Source organism: Mesoplodon mirus (assembly GCF_964341445.2).
Source record: "Mesoplodon mirus genome assembly, chromosome: 4".
In the NCBI taxonomy this organism is placed as follows: domain Eukaryota; kingdom Metazoa; phylum Chordata; class Mammalia; order Artiodactyla; family Ziphiidae; genus Mesoplodon; species Mesoplodon mirus.
In genome coordinates, this window is record NC_138979.1 from 150,530,029 (window position 1) to 150,551,258 (window position 21,230).

At 39.3% G+C, this 21,230-nt stretch overlaps 1 protein-coding gene across 5 annotated transcripts in view; it reads right to left on the reverse strand.

Moving 5' to 3' along the window:
* The window catches only part of PPP2R5E (protein phosphatase 2 regulatory subunit B'epsilon), a 159,160-nt gene that overhangs the window by 14,576 nt on the left and 123,354 nt on the right, over positions 1–21,230 (reverse strand). For 4 of the 5 annotated variants that reach the window (XM_082619905.1, XM_082619906.1, XM_082619904.1 and 1 more), the window contains exons 5-10: positions 20,228–20,320; positions 4,473–4,603; positions 4,231–4,290; positions 2,928–3,036; positions 1,431–1,484; positions 1,278–1,328 (exon numbers count right to left, since the gene is read on the reverse strand). In XM_082619905.1, coding sequence (XP_082476031.1) covers positions 1,278–1,328; positions 1,431–1,484; positions 2,928–3,036; positions 4,231–4,290; positions 4,473–4,603; positions 20,228–20,320 — 498 coding nt within the window. The remainder of the gene's footprint in view (positions 1–1,277; positions 1,329–1,430; positions 1,485–2,927; positions 3,037–4,230; positions 4,291–4,472; positions 4,604–20,227; positions 20,321–21,230) is intronic. The other variant, XM_082619907.1, reaches the window with a different exon arrangement.

Genomic DNA, 21,230 nt, shown 5'->3' on the forward strand with positions numbered 1-21,230 from the left:
AGCTAGGCGCTCCTCTAAGAGACACCAGTTCGCAGAACACACAAAGTCGGAGAGACAAATGAGGAGGTTCAGCCACACACACACACCACTTTAAACCCCTCAGCACACACAGACCCAATGTCCACACTTACACACATATACATATGAACACACTCACTCACTACAGAGCACAATGAATCTTGTGACCTCAGTACCACTTGCCTCCGAAACCAGAGCTTTTAGATCACAAAATGGAGTCAAATCAATAGTAGGGTCACTCGTTTTCAATATAATGGAAAACTGGCAGAGAAATAAAAAACCACTTTCCTATTTAGGTATGAAGAAATAACTGCCTAGAAAAAAAATTAAGCCTGCAATTAAAGTATGAAACATGACGTTTTCATATCTTGAGATGCCTCTGGGTAGCAATGCATAGTTTAATCTTACCTAACAGGTATTAAGAAATTAGATGATTTTCTGAAAATGTGTAAAGTAGGGTTTTGGAGAATTGTAGCTGATTTGAGAAGGAGGGTGTTTCTGTTAAAAGCGAAATATAGTTGAGCCTTGCCATTTGTTAAGGAACATTCTGAAGTTCTTCCAAAATACTCTCCAGATGAAAAACTAACAGCTGACCTTTGTTTCTGGGTCATTTTCCATATGGTTTCTAACCTTTCAGAAAAGTGGGTGCAGATCTGGTGCCCAGCTAGGCTCACTGTGAAGCTAAGAGCCTCACTTCCTCCACAGAAACCTCACACAGCACACGCTCACTTAGGTCTTGGCAAAAGTACAAATGATTGTAGATCAGAGATTTCCAGGGCCACTTGTGAATAGCTGAAACTAAAGGTCTGCAATATATTTTAAGATTGTACATAGTAAGATCCCACCTACATGATGCTTTAAAGTAGGTATTGGGGCAGCTTACTGTAGCATCTATCAACAGTGACAGCAAAACCTTCATATTATGTAGGTGGTCACTAGGAAGGGGACATCAGTAGAGTTAGACAGTTGGACACATGACTGGGGTCTGCCTTGGGCTTACCCAGGGCTGAGCAGCCCAGGGTAAAAGCCCAGGGTTCAGGAATCAGGGAGGCAGGTTGTGGCCTAATCACCTGTACTTAGCATACCCAGGCAGGCTACTTAACCTCTAAATAGCAGTTTCATAACTAGTAAAATGAGAATATTTACAGTCCTACCTTGCTGAGTTACAATGAGGATTAAGAGGAGATAATGCATCTTTACACATGTTAATTATCTCAGTGCTCTAGTAAGCTATTAACACACTGACATTGAGCACTTACCTCTTTTTGACTACATGTTTTGGGCCAAAATTTCATTAATCCCCTAATAACCTAAAATGAAAAGGAGAAAAACAAATTGCATTTAATTTTCTTATATACGCCATGAAAAGTGGTCTTTCTGAAGTTTTTTGAAATTATGGGAAAAATACTTACTGGTTCTGTGAGTGAAGGATCTTTCTCCAGAAACTGTACTATGCAATATGCCAGCTGGAGAAACAAACAGACAAAAGACAAAATTGGAAATTCTATATACTCAGGGCTCAAAGATGTATTATTAAAAAGCCCTAAAAAGTTTCCAGAGTCTGGTTTTAATAACTTCGCATTCAATTCATTTTTAAAATAAAATATATATAAAGCAAAATATGAAGCTACTTTTTCAAGCCAAAGATTGACACTAACAAGGCTCCAGGGAAAGTTTTTTAAAAAGAATATTGGGACATGAAATATTCAGCTAATGAAAAGCAGAGGTGAAACAGCACATCCAGTATATTCTGAAAGTATCTCATCTACATATAGTTTGAGCTACATCTCATGGGCTTCTTTTCTCTTTGCTGGAACACCAACAGTATTGGGTTTTACTGTGTTTCCAGAAGAGTCCTATATGAGAAGCAGGCACTTACTAAAAACACTGCTGGTGGCATGAAATGGCACACGCAAACTGAAGCAGCTTCATGGAAAGATAAAAGGTTGTACCTGCCACAGGTAGAGCCCTGGACAAACACGAAGAGTTCTACATCTGATGCTAACTCATCGAGGTAAGAATTTGTAAATGATCATGAAGTGTGATATCCTGTTTCAAAAACTAGAGACAAGTTCTGCAAAAGGGCTCGTAAAGATTCTTGGACAAGAAATCCGCTCTTGCAAAACAACATTTTGATGGTGCTCTAAATTAGAAGCATATGGACTAATTTTTCCTCGAAACACAGCATTTCACATTTAAAGAGGAACACCACTCTGAAAAATGTGTTACATTTTTACGCAAACTCAAAACATTCCCATTGCAAGGAGGAGGGCGCCAGAGGTTTGAACTGGTAAAATTAAAATGCCACTAGATCATTTATCTACCTCCTAGTGACACGCTTACCATGCAAGGCAGTGTTAGCAGGGAAATGAGAGTGGGGACTAGACAGGGTGTGCTTTTTAAAGTAATGGAGGCTAAAAATAAAAGTAAGTGAAAATACTGATTGATTTGTTTACTTGTGAGAGTGTTATTTGTATACAGAAAGTGAGAAAGAAATGGTGAATGAACTAGAAGAGGGGGCAAAGGGCAAGGATAGACTAATGCAAAATGAGGATGAGCTAAAAGATTCAAGAACATCCCAAAATGATTACACATGTCCAAAGGTACAAATCTGAAAAGCCCATTACATTTTATTATATGCAACCTGTTCAGTATATAATTGTGTGAACTTGGGCAAGTATCTAAGTTCTCTCTGTAAAATGATTAAACAAATGCTTCTCCCACTTGAAAAATATTCCCAGGACACTCCTATACATAGGAAAATATATACACATCTTTATTTGCCTTGGGGAATATTTTAAACTTTAACAAGCGTTTTGTTTGTGTAAATTAAGTAAATAACAATATCAATGAAACACTGGGTTTACAAACTTTATTTTGCTTCCAGAAGTAGTTGTGCAAAATTCTACCTGGGCGTGGAAGAGTGATAAGCTCCTCACAGTGTGTAAAGGGATCAACACTTTCACCAGAAACTGTTTGTGTTCTGCCTTAAGAGGTAAAGCAAAGCCATTGATAATACTAGGAAAAAGAAAAGAGACATGAATTAGCAAGGTTACCACAACAAGCTAAATTGAGACACTGTTCTTGTGAGATTAGGTTAAATCTTAATCAGTTTATGTTTAGTCCAGAACAACCCAAAACCCACCCCAGTGGCATTCAAGACTTCTTAGTTGCTTTAAAGAATATCTTTAAGGGGCTTCCCTGGTGGCGCAGTGGTTGAGAGTCTGCCTGCCGATGTAGGGGACACGGGTTCGTGCCCCGGTCCAGGAAGATCCCAACATGCCACAGAGCGGCTGGGCCCTGTGAGCCATGGCCGCTGAGCCTGCACGTCCGGAGCCTGTGCTCCGCAGTGGGAGAGGCCACAACAGTGAGGCCCGCGTACCGCAAAAAAAATAAAAAAGAGTATCTTTAAGTAAGAAGGAAATTTGCTTCTAATATCCCAGCAAAGGCTCCTGAGCTCTTACACCTAGTTGGATAGTACCCAAAAGCTTTTGTATCAACAGCTCTTTATTTTTCCTTCCCTCTTTTCCTTCCCCAAATAATCGCCTGCCTTGCTCACTGATGACCCTTTCCATTTCCAGACACCATTCCTTCCCATTCCTGAAATTGGCCCAGGCCAAGAATACCCCTGGGTAAAGAGCCCAACTATGGGAAGTCCCAGAGAGAACCGTGTGGCTCCACCTTCCCTCTCTCCTCATATTAGGAGGAGAGACTAAGTAATCACATCGTCCAGTTACATTAGCTCTCTTGTGTGTAGAAACCCACACAACAGCTGTCTCTTTCCAATTCATTCCACTACTCCAGGCAGCAGCTGTTCAAGAACTTCACCTGGGTACATGGACCCTTTGAAAATGGCAATTTTTCTAACTTATTATAAACTTACTTTCAAAAATTATGGCAGAGGAGAGGTAGCCTAGAAACGAAACTGACAAGAATAAGATGTTTTGGAGTAACTGGCCTGACTGCAATTAGATGAATAATGAATAAACTGTTAGCTTTTTCAGTCATCCCAAAAAAATAGCAATTCATAATTATGGAACAAGGGAAACACAAAACTGTGTCTTGTAGAGTCAGCTGGGAAACATGTCATAAGCACAGATGAGACCCGATGTACATACAAGCAAGGGATTTGGGGTAGCATTTCCCTGTGCCACCTGAACCTGTCACAACGACATTCACCTGAGATTAGCAATTAGATAAAAATGTGCTTACCTTCCTAATATTTCCAGCAGTTCAGCTACACCATTGAAGTGTTCTGTTTCATAAACAAACCTAAAAAGAGAGAGAAAAGAAGAGGGAAGGGGAGGGGAGGGGAGGGGAGGGGAGAAGAGGAGAGAAAAGAAAAAGAAAAAAGAGAAAAAGTCAGTACACTATGGTCAAATATTTCAGGTTGACTTAATACTTCTATAAAACCACCAACTTTGCTTCTCCTTCTCCCCCCACACTCCACTTACCTTAGAAAAATATTGTTAATCTGTTTTCGGATAAATGCTCTAAGACCAAGAAACTTGCCATAAATTCTGTGTAAGACTGTTTTCAAGTAGTCCCGTTCCCGTGGGTCTTCGCTGTCAAACAGCTCCAAAAGCTGTTGTAAATAAAAGACAGTGTAGCTGTCAAAAGCAGTTTCAGAAAAGGATTTAGGAATTCCGCCACTCATTTAAAATCCCTTCCTTCCTTCCTTCCTTCCTTCCTTCCTCAAAAAATTACTGAAAATCTATTATGTGCCAGGCACAGTGCTAGTCTTTGGGAATACAGTGATAAATAAGTCAGACAAGGGTAGCTTATACTCTAGAGAAGACATACACAATAATAACAATCATAACAATAATCATAATAGGTAACACATATACAGCACTTAGTATGATCATCAGGCAATTTTCTAAGCAATCTACTTATATTAATACTCCCTATGAGGTAGTCTTATTCCCATTTTTCAGAAGAGGAAATTGGGACAGAGAGATGCTAAGTAACTTGCCCATGGTCTCAAGCAGTAGAGCTGGGATTTGAACCCAAGCAGTTGAGACCCTAGAGTCCATTACCTCAATCACCACAATTCTATACAATAAGCCATCTAGTGAGCTTATGTTCCAAATATATAGTTAAGCTTTCAGCTCTGCCAGAGCATTCAAGTAAATTTAGATAACCCACACCAAAGCAAGCATCAAAGTTCCCAACAGTACTGGCAATGTTCTCTTTCTAGATCCTGGCTCTTATTACATGGGTGTGTTCACCACTGAGGTAAACACTTACGATTTCCATATTATGTTATACATGAATAACATTATTTTTAAGGTCCCAATCATTTGTAATCTAAAGGCAATAACTGAATCCTGATAAGATCACATCTTATCAGAATTGAAAACATATGTCAACACAAAAACTTGTACATGAATGTTCACTGCAGCATGATTCGTAATAGCCCAAAAGTGGAAATAACCCAAATGCCCATCAACTGCTGCAAAGTGTGCTTACGGTGGAATATTATTCAGCCATAAAAAGGAATGGAGTACAAAAATATGTTACCACATGGATGAACCTCTCAAACATCATGCCAAGCGAAAGAAGCCAGACACAAAAAGGCCATATATTGTATGATTACATTTATATGAAATATCCAGAAGAGGCAAATCCATAGAGACAGAGAGCAGAATGAGGAGTGACTGCTAATGAGTATGGTGTATCTTTGGGAAATGATAAAAAGTGTGCTGCAATTATGTAACAGTGATGGTTACGTAACTCTGTGGAATATATTAAAAAACATCAAATTGTAAACTTTAAAAGGCTGAATTTTATGGTATATGAATTATATCTCAATAAGGCTGCTATTTTTTTTTTTTAAACAATAGTGGGCAGGCTCCTCTAGCTGAAGAACAAACTTGGAGACTGGTTTGAATTTTACGGAGTTCTTCATACCTTCATTATCATTGCAATAAAACAAAACTCATAGTTCTAATGTTGACTTTATAGCAAAACATTTCAAGAGCATATAGATAGCATACAAATGAAGAGACTACCCTAATTACCAAAAAAAGCTATCAAGACGGACTAAAGCATGATTTCAGGTGATTAAGACTGAGGCTGAGACCGACAGCAGAAGAACTCAGTGGGCAGTAATCAAATAAATCATCTACATTGGTGTTTTTCTTTGAACAAAAGACAGAGTTACAGACAAAAAAAAAAAAAAAAAGCCCTTTACATAATGGCAGAAAGCACAAACTGAAGAATAGTCTTCAAAACTGGGCAGTGAGGGCCTCCCTGGTGGCGCAGTGGTTGAGAGTCCGCCTGCCGATGCAGGGGATACGGGTTCGTGCCCCGGTCTGGGAGGATCCCATATGCCGCGGAGCGGCTGGGCCCGTGAGCCATGGCCGCTGGGCCTGCTCGTCCGGAGCCTGTGCTCCGCAACGGGGGAGGCCACAACAGTGAGAGGCCCGCATACCGCAAAAAAAAAAAAAAAAAAAAAAAAAAAAAAAAAAAAACTGGGCAGTGAGACAAACAAAATTTTTGACTGCACAATGTCATGCATCCATTCAAAAAATAAATATTTCAAATGAGTATGTCGCCAGTCACTGGGCAAGGTGTCAGGGATACAATGATGAGCAGCACTGCTTTTACAGAGCCTAACGCAATGAGGGATACAGAGAAATAAGCAGCATGGTAAGTGGCTCAGGATACTATATAAATACATAGCAGACACATCTACTCTATTTGGGAGAAGTGGAGTGATCAGGGAAGGCTGCTATAGGAAGTGACATCCATGAAGAAATTAGGAGTTAGAGGTGAAGGAAGTGTTCATGTTAGATTCAATAACACATACCTTCACCAGCAGCCTATCTAAACAGCAGATGTGGTTAAAATACCTGCCATCTCTCTGCCTACTTTGTCATGCAATCAATCAACCAATCAGTCAATCTCTGCACGCACCAGGGATTGTCCTCTCTGCTGCGCGCATGCACGCGTGCACACACACACGAACAAACTTGGAGTCCACAGGACAGCAATGAGCAAGTCAACGACACATTTCCACAAGAAACGGTCTAAGAAAGAAAGATGTGAACCCTATGGGCAAAAAACGCCCCACCGGCTAGGTATCTCTTGCCTAATGCCTGCATAAAACGACAGAAGATTTCTAACCTACTCATTCCATTCCTTGTTAATAGAAATAATTAACCTTTGAGTTCTATGTTTTTAGTTGGTTTCTATTTTCAAGTGTTGTAAAAGGGCTTAATGAGTAATTTGCAACTAACGCAGGAGGAGGTTTGAGGGGGTGTACTTTTAGCAAAACTTGAATCAACCATGCTTATGTACTGTTAACCTTTAAGAGTTTAATGAATGCATAATAATTAAACAAAAATTATTTAACTAATGTTTCCATTAGGCCCTCAAAGAAAATGTATTACCAGGCACCTAACCTGAGTGAGTTTTAAAGCCACAAATATTATATATTCTATGTTCTTTGAGAAAGATGAATTGCAGTAATATAAACTACTTCTCTGCTGCTCTACAGAACACACTCTTGATGATTTCATGATGTATGAGACAAAAGAAAAGGTAGAACAGTGCATAGTCCCAAAAAGAGGAGAGAGTGGGATGAGCTCTAATTTCCAAAACAAAGTAATATTTGTGTGCTTAGTCATATATACACTTCAAACACTCCCCACAAAGAAAAAGCAATGAAAAATATAATCCTGTATCTGTAAATGCCTAGGTAGACTATGCTCCCTACAATGTAACAGGCAACTTGTTGTCAAAGAAGCGAAGCTGGAGTTTCCAGGGTGATTACAGAGCAAAGACAGACCTGTCAACATGCTGTCTCCTAGTTTACAAAATCAGCCTTCCTGAAGCTAACAGACAGAGATGAACTGCCTAGTGATTTAGCCAAAGAACCTCCCCTGAACCTCATAATAAATCTACAGTGAAATTAAAAGGGCAAAATGAAAAAGGTAGTTAGGGTCTTTCAGTTAGACTTGGGGGATTGAACGTCTCTCCTCTTGAACACTCTCTGAAGTGAGAGTAAAAAGAATAAAAATGGAAGAAATCCATGGGGCAGAAAGGATTGGAGAGCAGATTAGACAAATTTGCACGTCTCTCAGAGATGGAAAGTAGATGGCAAGGGGTAACTATCTTAGGTTTCCTCTTTCTCCACTCTGCTAAATGTCTTTCCATTCTGCCAGCAGGGAGGGACGCCAACAAGAAGCAAGCCAATTCACACCAGGGAACCCTTAAAAGGCATAAGAATTGAAGGCACCAGATATATTTGATGTCAAGGGTGTGAGGAGCTAAAACAGCAGAACTGATTGAAAGCTTGGAGAAAGAGTAACAAGACCTCCCAGATCCTCTGTCCCATGCAGTGTACTGAAGACTTAAACTCAAGGTCTGGAGGGAATAAATGAGCAAGTCTCTAGTCCTGGGGACATCAGATATAGCTAAAGTAAAACAGTTATTGAAAATAATGGGATTTAATAAAATTCTGCATGCTGAAGAACATGACCTTTGCCAGGCCCTTCCCTGACTAAGCTCTCAGTTCTGACTGAGGCAGGAGATTAGACGGTCCCTTTTTGGGGAAATTGACAGCCTCAAGAGGAAAACACCTGCAGATATACTAATATTTGAAGGTTTCTCAATGAAATGGCAAGGCCTCTGCCTAATGTGCCAAGTGTCTCCCACTTACGCGTACACACACACACACACACACACACACACACATACTCACACTCACACTCACAGACACAGGTTCTAGGAGGCTTTTTTTTTTTTTTTTTTTTTTGCGGTACGCAGGCCTCTCACTGTTGTGGCCTCTCCCGTTGCAGAGCACAGGCTCCGTACGCTCAGGCTCAGCAGCCATGGCTCACGGGCCCAGCCGCTCTGCGGCACGTGGGATCTTCCCGGATCGGAGCACAAATCTGTGTCCCCTGCATCGGCAGGCGGACTCTCAACCACTGCGCCACCAGGGAAGCCCTCTAGGAGGCTTTTTTTGGACTAACGTATAACTATGAATATTGTCAAAGATCACCAAACACTCTAACATAAAAGATAGAGACCAAAACAAACCATCATAAAGAACTCAGAGGAAATAGCCATACTGCAAGGAGCAGAAAAAAACTGCAAAAAAAGAACCTATAACATCCCCAGAAATAAACAAATCTACTAGATACTTGAAACAAAATCAGAATGCTATTACAGATGAATATTCAGAAAATAAAATAGCTTTTGGAAATTCAAGATGTAACAGAAATAAAAGTTTCAGAAGGACTGGCGCATTAAAATGAGCAAATCTATGCTGAAAGTATAACCAAACGATGAAGATTGTAACAGAAGAAAGAAGATAAGAAAACTAAAGGATCAATCCAAAAGGTCCAACACATGACTAACAGACATTTTAAATGGGTACAGAGACAGAAAAACAGAGAAAATAAAGAGAAGGAAATTATCTGAGAAATAATTCAATGTAATTTTCCAGGAAAAAAGGACATGAGTACATGAGTTTCAATACAGATGAGGGCCATTATGTCCTCTGCACAATAAATGAACAAAGACTCACAACAAAGCACAACACTTTGAAGTTTCCGGGCATTGTGGACAAAGAGTAGATCACAAAAGCTTACAGAGAAAACAGGTCACTATAAAGGATAAGGAATTCAGCTGGCACAGGCCTTCTCAACACCAACACTGAAAGCTAGAAGACAATAGAGCAATTCCTTAAAACTGCAGAGGGAGGATGGGCTCCAACCTAGAAATCCAAACCTAGCCAAAACATCAGTCAAGTATGTGGGTAGAATAAAGCCATTTTCAGAGAAGCAGGGCTCAAAAAATTTACATCCCATTCATGCTTTCTTAGGAAGCATTTAGAGTATGTTCCCACCAAAACGAAAGAGAGGAAACCAAGGAAATAAAGACATAGTCCAGAAAAGGTAAGTCCCTGGATGGCCACTGCAGATACAGCCTAGAGAAAGCAACCAGTGCCAACTAGACCAGGATGACTGGAGCTCCAGAAAAAAGGCTTCCAAGAGAAAGAAAAAAAAGACTAGTTATCAGTGTGGGCCAGACTGGGAAGAGTTGTATGGTGCTCTCAGAGAACTAAGGGATGAACTAATGACGACTACATAAGAAAGCAAGCAAGTGAAAAATAAGGTAACTATTAATTCTAGGGGTTAAAAAAAAAAAAAAAGCCCTACAAGAAAAGAAATGTAATTATAGCATAATGTGTGCCTTGGCTCTGAACAACATATACACAGTCATACTAATGCAAACACTACAATTTGATTGAATTAAAATTTGTGACATAACTGCATTGGACAGACATAAAGGAGGGAGATACAGAGGGAGACATGTAATGGCTTATAGTAGGAACAGATGAAAAAAATCAACAAACAGCAGTAAGAGTGCTATTTAGAAGTACGGAGATACATATGAGGAAACGGCTAGAAGACTTGAATGTGGTTACCTATAGGGAATGAGACTCTGGGCTGGGGAAGGAAGCCCCAGGCAGGGCTGGCTATTTTTCTTTATAAACCATATGAGCAAAAGACTTGAAACAAAAAGCCCATTACCCTCTTCTACATAAAGAAGCAACTGCCCAGCGCTATTTCACGTAAAGAAAGAGTAAATAATCAATGAAATTAGTATTCTCAATGTTTTAAACCAAACTAAAATCAGATCCCTACATGTCTGGCTTTGTTTTTCACTTAAGCTACTCCGCTAGGTGAAAAAAAATTATCTTCCTAATACCTTCACCTCGATCAAGTAATAAAGCACCTGGAGAAAATAGCCCAGAACCAAAAAAGAAGAGCCAGCGGCAGCCTGACTCCCATGAATCATAACAACTCAAGAGGACCAACGTATGAAATGAACTGACCTGTGGGCAACCACTGAGCAAGCACAGCATGGACAAGGAATCAAAAGGTTGCACATTATAAGCTTCTAGCAATTCTGACTTCAGGACCCCTATAACTCAGTATAAAAATTTCAAAGGTGTCAGTCATACAAACATGAACAACTCTGCCAAGTCACAGGCTTTTATTTCTCTCCTAATTTCAGCATTTTTCCTACAAAGTAGAGAAGTCCATTCTATTCTCCCTCAAGCATTTATTCCAACTGATTCAAGAAAACCCTGCGATTTAAAATTTTAATTCGGTCAGCATTTCAAGAAACAGTTGTTATGGTACATAATGATGCACTTAGTGGGATACAGGCAGGGACTAGCTACATAATTTGTGGGCCCAGCGCAAAACAAAAACGTACTGCTCCTTGTTCAAAAAGTACTAAGAATTTCAAGACAGCAACAGCAAATCATTAAACCATGAACAACATCCTTCTAAGCACAGGGCCCGCCACCCTCCACGAGTTGCTTGCCTACCAAGCTGGCTCTGGATGCAGAAGTCAGAGCAGTACAGCCCTTTTTTAAGGTTTTTGAGTTATAGGTTGGACAGGATGGGATGGGGCAATTTATTGTTAACTGGTAATGTGTATCTGATAAAATTCCTGGTAGAAATAAACTCTCTAAAGTTTTATTTGCTATAGACTCTGAGAGAGAAATGTAAGCATTTTGACATATTCAAGGAACTTGTTTGGAAAATAGTTCTTTGTATTAGAGCTGAGATTCAAGGCCTCGTGAATTTTATTTCAGTTAAGAACCTAACATTTTTTCATGGGTTGGTTTTGTATCATGTCCAATTTGTCTTCAGCTTTTAAAACACAATAACAAAAGGTCACTTTTAAGGACAGGCTGGATGATTTGCATAATTTGCATGATAATTACAGTACCTTTCAACTAAATATAACCACAAATGTGAAGTACAAATTACTAACGAGCCATCTCCAGCAGTACATATGTTTATGGATATACTTGAATAGTACATCTCTTAGCAACCACTGACTACTTTTCAGACCTGCAGAGTGGTTGAAAGCAGTCTTTAGAGATATGCTACTAAACTCTTACCACGACAATTCACCCAGTGACATGATTCAAGGTTTGGCAATTCATTTTTGGTCTTGGGGGAGGGAAGTGTCATAAAGAAACCATTTTCCCAACCACCCTAAGGCAGATGAAAATTATCTTTACTGGGAAAAGACAAGGCTGTTTCCAAAGCCTACGCAAGCCAACACACTTATAGCTAAGTTACCTAAGTCTAAAATCAACAACATTACCATGGACACAAGGGCACTATTTAATCAATCGACTATCTTTGATAAGTCTCTGACAGCTTCCTTATGTAAAGACTTAAGTACGTAAGAAATGCTAAAGGTTATGTAAATCTAGATTTAACAAAAATTACTACGAAATTTAAACAAACTAGTCCATTCTGAAATAAAAAAAAGCAAACCCTTCAAAGGTACAAGTCACTGACGATTTTGACTGGCCCATACAAAAATCTAGATTTCCAGGTTCTCTTAAAAAATCAGAAGAATCTAGCAACACTTGGCCCACTTAGCAATCAGCCAACAGTTAACAGAAACAGATTGGTAGCAGGGTCCGAGCTCTCTAGGTCACCACTGTTTCCATCAACTCCTTTCTGTTACACCCAGACTACTTCATTATGTATCACTTGTCTGGCCTCTGTAAAGATTTGAATGCGCTTTCCCTGGTTCTTACACACTAAAAAGTACATGCTCCTGGCACTAATTAAACATTTACTTCTAACACTGATTGGAAGAAATCAGTTGGTGAAGTGGAACTGATGAGAATTCAAGGACAAGAGACCATATTTAACACCTTTAAAAATCCCAACAGCCCACGAAGGACCATATAAGCAGAGTCCAAAGGGTTTTTTGATTTTTTAGAATGATAAAAGTTAGATTTCAAAAAATTGATAACATGCTAGGTAAGACATGACAGACTAACATCACGTAACTTCCTGCATTGAGGCTGTTCTAGAAAATAATGGTAAAAAAAGTTTTAAACACAAGAACTGATCCTAATAAAAATAGTAGTGACAGCAGCAGTGTAACATTTACTGAACAGTTACTATTATCAGGAATTGTTCTTAGTGCTTACATATGGTTTTTTTTTTTTTTTTTTTTGCGGTACGCGGGCCTCTCACTGTTGTGGCCTCTCCCATTGCGGAGCACAGGCTCCGGACGCGCAGGCTCAGCGGTCATGGCTCACGGGCCCAGCCGCTCCGCGGCATGTGGGATCTTCCCAGACTGGGGCATGAACCCGTGTCCCCTGCATCGGCAGGCGGACTCTCAACCACTGCGCCACCAGGGGAGCCCAGTGCTTACATATGTATACGCTTATTAAATCTGCACAAGAACCTTACAACATAATTACTATCATATAATGGATATTTTGCATCTACTTTCCAGATGAGGAAACTGAGGCATACAGCAGTTATATAACTTGCCCAAGGTCATGCACTGAAAAATGGTAGAGTCTGAATCCAAACCAGTCTATACACTTAACCACTAATCTATATTGCTTCCTGCTGAGGAATTAAAACGAGAGGTATTGAAAGAGGCCCTTGAGGCAACACAGGAAGCTTGCCATGGAGCTTCAGACTTTAAAAGGACATGCACAAATGATAAAAGGAAGGAAATACAAAAAAAAAAAAGTTAAGTATAAAAGAATGGCATAGTCTTATAAAAAATAGTCTTAGGAAGATTAATGAACAGAATCAGCTGAGTTTTACAAAAAATGCAAGGCAACAAAATGAGAATGTAGCTGTAATTGAAATATTTTGACTATTCTTATTGATTATAACATACATGTTCACTATTTTTTAAATGCAAAAAATAGAAAGTAAAGATCATCACACATAATCTTACACCCCACCAGACAATTAATAAAAACGTGGTGTATCTCCTTCCAAAATTTTTAGTGCAGAGACAAACATTCCTTTTCCCTAAAATAACAGACTCAGGTTCAAAATATCATACTGCTCCATAATGTGCATGTTTCACTTAAAAACAGATCATGTGTAGCTCTATCTCATTCTTTTTATAGACTGATGAATATTTCATCATATGAATGTCCACAGTTTATTCAACCAACCCCTACTGAAGAACTTTTAAATTGTTTCCAATTTTCTAATAATCATTAACAATGATACATTCAATATCCTTGTACATATTGCTTCGTGTACACATCTACTTCTCATGGAATTGCTCAGTCACAATCTGAGTCAATAGAATTCTATCAGATCTCCTCTTCAGAGCATTATACCAATTTAATATATATGTATGTAGGTAGGTATCTATCGTATCTATTTATTCATATTTTTTTATGAGTTTTATAGCATACTAAAAAGGGTCTTTTCCACCCAAGCCTCTACTATGTTCCAGCCTCCTGTACCCATACCATGCTGTTTTAATTAATGTACCTTTACAGTATGTTTTAATGTCTAATAAAGTATCACTAGTTTTCTTTTTCAAAAACCTTTTATTTCATGAACTCTGAAATTTTCAAATAGAAAAAATACTGAAATTTTAATTAGAATTACACTAAATGTACAGATTAATTTGGAGAGCCTATGGGCATTTTTATGATGGCAAGTCTTCCCACCTAGGATTACGTTACATTTCTGCATTTATTCAAGACTTCTTTGCAAAATTTTTATTGTAAGTTTCACATAAATTTTAAAATTTTGTTTCAAAAGGTGGAGGTTTTAAAACTAATATTGGAATCAAGAAAAATAAGACATCCTACCAATGTGGACAGGTAATATAATATGAGGATGTGAAAAGAGGAATTGATATTTAATAAGCAACTATTAGGCCCCATATATGCTACCAGCAGACATTTATACAAGTCATTTTATCATCATAACAGCCTATTTTTTTGTAACTTGTAAGAAAGACGACTGTTATTGTCATTTTACAGAAGAAAACACTGAGGCTCAGAATAGTCAATTATCTGCCCAAGTTTTCAGGACCTGTTTAAGACTGAAGGTAGGCAGCCTGTGTTTGTATCCATAGTGCCAATTCAATTAAGAAGATTTAACAGTTGTCAGTTTGGGGGTATATCTTATTTTACTGAACAGTATCTCACTTATTCTGTTATCCCCATGTCATGAATGAGGAAACTCGTGCTTGGTAGCAAGTGTATGAACTTGCCGAAAGTCACATTGCAAGTAAGCAGAAAAGCCAGGGTTTGAATGCAGTTTCTTCTTATTGCACAGCTCATATTCTTAGCTCCTAAAATATACTTAGAGTACATAGGGGAGTAAGGATTCCAATCCAGAGCCTTCTAAGTTTCTCTTCACTACATCCTGTTAAAATAGCCCAATCCTTTTTTTTTTTTTTTTTGCGGTACGCAGGCCTCTCACTGTTGTGGCCTCTCCCATCACGGAGCACGGGCTCCGGACGCGCAGGCTCAGTGGCCATGGCTCACGGGCCCAGCCGCTTGTGGCACGTGGGATCTTCCTGGACCGGGGCACGAACCCGCGTCCCCTGCATCGGCAGGCAGACTCTCAACCACTGGGCCACCAGGGAAGCCCAAAATAGCCCAATTCTTATTTTGCTTTTGGGGATGCAGGAATCAGAGTCAGAACAGACTCTAAAGAACACAGCTAGCTGCTACAGGAAGTAAGTGTAAATCTTGTGGCTAGAATAAATTATGTCTTACTAAATAAAAGAGTTCTGAGTTGAAAACTCTTTTTGAGATCTTTGAGAATCCACAGAGAATAAGAAATCTGCTCAAAGAAAAGGAATAAGGTGAATGTCTTCCTGATTTGCAAAAGGGAAAAGTATGAGGGTTCCCATGGCACAAGAAAACCAGGCTAGGACCAGGTAGCACCCTGGGAGTCCCTGCGGTAGAGAAAAAAGAGGGAAAACTGAGGGTGTGCAAAATGAATGAGCTGACTAGACGGTACAGACATACGAAGGACCTGCCAGCTCAAGGACAGTTAAGGCATGGTGTTCAGAGGAAAAGGACGGTAGGGTGGGATGGGGGATAACAGGATAGAATCTCAGCAATGATGCTCAACCTCCAAAAGGCTCACCCATTGCCATCAGGTCTCAAGTCAGGACCAAAGCTCTTGAAGAAGGAAGCTTAGGAGGAGCAGGCAGGGGATTGAGTCCCCACTCCTAGAAGGTGTTGGGGCAAACTTAGGGAAGGAAAAGGAATAGGAGGCCAACTTTACAGGTTAAGAACATGAATGAACAGGGTAATTTGGAAGATGGCAGCTGATAGGCAACCAGAGCTTATCCCCAACATGAAAATATAGTGTACTGGTTAGTCACATGATTACATTCAAGTACCACTCAGTGGTGAGGTTAATTCCACCAATACCCTGACTGACCCTTTCATAACTGATGCAGGCACTGAGGTGAGCCCTGGTCTAAAGGCTGAGTTCATCAACAGATCCAGCAAAGGGAATATAAAGAAGGCAAAAAAATTGAAAAAATGAGGCAGGGACTGAAAACATAAAGCCTAAGTAGATGAGCTTCACTATTTATACTTTATTACTTGTCTCTCACAAAACTTGGGGACAGATGATCAATGCCATGATTTTCAAGTACTTAGGGCAACATTACCAGGAAACCAATAGTAGCCCCCAGAAGTTCACTAATGCCCCGTGGCAGACGAATGGCGTCCCTTTTTATTTCTTTTTATTTATTATTATTATTCTTTTTCGCCGTGCCCGCAGCTTGAGGGATCTTAGTTCCCTGACCAGGGATCGAACCAAGGCCCTTGGCAGTGAGAGTGCAGAGTCCTAACCACTGGAGAGCCAGGGAATTCTGGCATTCCTTTTATGATAAAGTTCCAAGGCCCATGGAGGAGGGGAATGCTGTAAACATGAAGTCCTGGCTTCTACCATCACATCTGATGAAGTCTCTACACTCTCCTTATAAACAAAAATTTTAAATGCGAGGATGAGGACATCCTAGGGTCAATTTCTTTTTCTTTTTTTTAAAGATACTTTAAAAAAAATAAATTTATTTAATTTTTGGCTGCGTTGGGTCTTCGTTGCTGCGCATAGGCTTTCTCTAGTTGCTGTGAGCGGGGGTGGGGGGGCTACTCTTCATTGTGCTGCACGGGCTTCTCATTGTGGTGGCTTCTCTTGTTGCGGAGCACGGGCTCTAGGTGTGCAGGCTTCAGTAGTTGTGGCACGTGAGCTCAGCAGTTGTGGCTTGTGGGCTCCAGAGTGCAGGCTCAGTAGTTGTGGTGCATGGGCTTAGTTGCTCCGTAGCATGTGAGATCCTCCTGGACCAGGGCTCGAACCTGTGTCCCCTGCACTGGCAGGCGGATTCTTAACCACTGTGCCACCAGGGAAGCCCCCATCCTAGGGTAAATTTCTAACCGGCTCAAGGAGGGAATCCAAACACTGTTATTAGTGAATCTGTCCTAAAATAAAGGGAAGTTGCTAAAGGCATGCCACAGGCCTCTATCCTGAGTCCTGGCTAGTTTAACAATTTTAATCAATGGCTTCCATGAGACCAATCGCTAGTAATCACAGATGTGATTGGAAGGCACAGTGAATAAGGTGGATGACAGAAGCAAGATCCAGAAAGACATCAGAAGGTTGGGGAGATAAGATATTCCATAGGAATACATGTCAGATCCTACACCTAGATAAAAAAGCAAACTGTAAAATGAACAAGGAAAACGAAAACGGGTTTATGACAACATGTGTAAAACTAAATTAGAAGTCAGTTAAGATCACAAGCTTATTAACCTAAGTTAGCAGTGTCATGGAACAGTAAGAAGAGCTAATGAGACTTCCCCTTTAAGAACCCTAGCATCCAGACAAGCGAATGGAGACCCCCAACTCTAAGCTGCATTGGATTGACCAGGCTCAGGGCACTGTGTTCAGACATAGATGTCATCCTTGAAGACAAATGGACACATGTTGAAGACCAAAAACTGATAAATGAGACAGGGTTGACAGAACGAAGGGCTCAGTCTAGAGCAGAGAACACACACTGACAGCTGGTAGGCTAGATCCAGAAGGCAGATGGCTTTAATTCATTCTGAACAGGATTTTAAAACTATCAGAAAATTTCACAAAAAAAACTGAATTTGGGAGAAAAAAATTTCTCTTGGAAAAAAAAAAAAAGTCTGGCAATACTGAAGAAAGAGGTATAGTCAAAGCTCCCTTCAGTAGGAGCTGGTCTGCCTCCTATTGTCTGACATCTGGCCACCAGACTATTATAAAGGAGCCTATAGGCATTTGAGTTGTAACTGCTGTTTTAGAGAAAAAGAGGCAAGAGGTAAATACAAAAGCTGTGTTCTAAGACCTGAAAGGTTATGCCTGGGCTAGTGATATACTAAGGGACTCTTCTGAAGAAATAAGGCCAAAAGCTATCAGGTATAGGGAGATTCAACATAAAAAATAACTTTCTGACAAAAATGGAACAATCTACCTGAGTATGTGGCCCTTCCTCACTGAAAAGGGGCAAGGAGAGGTCACCCCTCATCAGGGTCTCAAAGAAAACTGATTCACAGCGTAAAGAACTAGAAGAGACAACCCAAAATGTCCCTTCCAAGTCTGGGTTTCTCTATTGTTTTAATTTTAGGAGCTTTATCAGTACCCATCAACCACGGAGAGCACACTGACTGGGCCCTTTGCAGGATTTACTGTTTCCATGTCAACTAAACACAGTATCTACTGTTGAATCATTATCTGATCCTCTCCGGCACTTTAATTTACCATAAATGTAAGAGAACCTTGTTTTTCGTCAGTGTTGAGAGACGGGGGCTACTCCTGCGTTGGAGTGATTCCAAGTTATGGCAAAGGGAATCACAAGGAGGCATCATGGTTTAATGGACAGAAAACCAGAATAGAAAATGTGCTGGGGAAACCTGGATAACTTTTCTGGACCTCAGATTTATTCATCTATAAAATGGGCACAAAACTTAGCCATGTCTCCTCTAGATCGCTGTATAAATCAAATTAAATAATGCATGTAAAGGTGCTCTGACAACTATACAGTGCTACAGAAATGCAAGGACTTTCCAATACAAACACAGACCTGTTATGTCTTGCTTTTGTTTTGCCTGAAATGCATTTTACCTACTTGGGATAAGGGTCTGGATCAATCTGGATCTGGATCAATTTCCCAGTGATCCATGAATCTACCTATTTATCTACTACCTCTCTAGCTATATATCAAATCTCACTTTTCCAAGGCTTCTCAACCTAGTATGTCCAGAATTCTAAATGTATTAATTTAAGGAATGAGGTCATCACTGAGGTTATCAACCTTTATCCAAGTAAGGCATAGGAGATCAATTTTCTCCAAAGTAATGCTTTAAATTTGAAGTTCTGCATATTGGCTCACTAGGAGATATTTATTCTTTTCCACATAAGGCATCTCATTAATCACTTAGAAAGGAGTTACAACAATCCATACATCAGTTGGCTCAAGTAGGCATTTCCTTTTTTTTTTTTTTTTTTTTTTTTTGTGGTACACGGGTCTCTCACTGTTGTGGCCTCTCCCGCTGCGGAGCACAGGCTCCGGACGCGCAGGCTCAGCGGCCATGGCTCACGGGCCCAGCCGATACGCGGCATGTGGGATCTTCCCGGCTCGGGGCACAAACCCGTGTCCCCTGCATCGGCAGGCGGACTCTCAACCACTGTGCCACCAGGGAAGCCCTCAAGTATGCATTTTTATAGATGAATGTTAACAAGAGCAAGGAGATACTACTTAAATATTCAGGGCCATGAAAGTACCCAATTCCGGGGTAAAAATATATGATTTACAGTTATAAAATGTAAAATGACAAATCAAGAAAAGTACGTAGGTATCCTGAAAAGTTCCAAACAGATAGATGAGAGTTAGTCTCTTCAAGGGAATCTTAAGGTGTTAAACTGTGCTACTTCCTAGTTGTGAAAGCTCACCAGTACCCTGACTTTGATTATTTATTAAAGCTTACCTATGCTCTAGACCATGCCTACTCAGTTTTAACAGATGTATGAAATAGTTTAAAATCCTTAAGCAAATAAAAGTTTTCAAGCTTACATAAAGATTCACACAAACTAGGGTTACACAAATGAAATTCCGTTATAATTAAACTTTAAGAAAGAAAACTGCAGGGATTTAGGCATTAGCATTCCTTGTTGTTTAAAATGTAATTAATTTCCAGCACAATAAATTAAAGAGGTATCTATTACTTTTAATGGGCAATAATGAAAACTAACTTATGTGTATATATTTGTTTACAGGGTGATATAACTGTCACTGTAAGATTTTGTAACAAACATCAAGAGAAAATGAGATAAAGTGTTATCAACTGAAAAACAAATACATGCAACCACAATAATGTGCTTACCTGTAATACAAATTTCTGATCTATGTATTTTTTGGCAATGCTGGGTTGGAATTCTTGGCTTTCCAAAAATCGTATGAAAAACTCATATACAAGCTGCAACAAATAGGTTATTGTTAATTTCAAAATATAATTCACTGAGAATAGTATCAAAAACTTTAAAAAGCTCTAATACTAAAATTGACAAGGGGTTTAGTAGGTTTTAATATCATTCAACTAGCAGTGCCAGCCTTTCTTGTAGCTCACAGCTGCTGTTATGATTTTTGACTTTTTAAATTTAAAATCTGGAAACACAGCCAAAGAGAGCAAATAAAAATCTCCCATAATCTCACCATTAAGAGTTAACCACTGTTAACACTTTAATGTATAAAACTCCCAATTTTTCTCTATACTTCTAAAATATACCAGTGTACTATAAATAAATATATATATATAAATAATATAGCTTTAAAACTACTTTTACCATCTAAACAATATACTGTGGACAATTTATGCCAACAATATCTAAGCCATCATTCTCAAGCTACAAGCAGTCTATTATACATATTTATAATGAATAATTCCAATACTCATAATTAATTTAACCAATATCCTATGCTTAGACACTTAAGTAGTTTTTAAATTACTTCTCTATTAAATTATGCCAGAATGTACATTATATAACATGCATCAGTGTGCACGTGTTCAATTATTTCATGAGGAAATATTTCTAAAAGTAGAATTGTTAGATCAAAAGATATCCAAACATGTCAGGATTTTCAACAGTCATTACCAATTTCCTTTTAGAGAGTTTACGGCAATTTACACTCCTCTAAGCAATATATGATGGTGTATCAGGATATTCTCATCTGCAAAGAGTAAGAATACTCTCATCTGCAGAGTCAACCTCAAATAACCGTTTTGATAAACCGTGGGGGATCACTGTTTACGCTCTTTGCAAAATAAATCTATGTTAAAGTATACATTAAATCCTGGTGTAGTATACAACAGTATATCAAAACCAGGA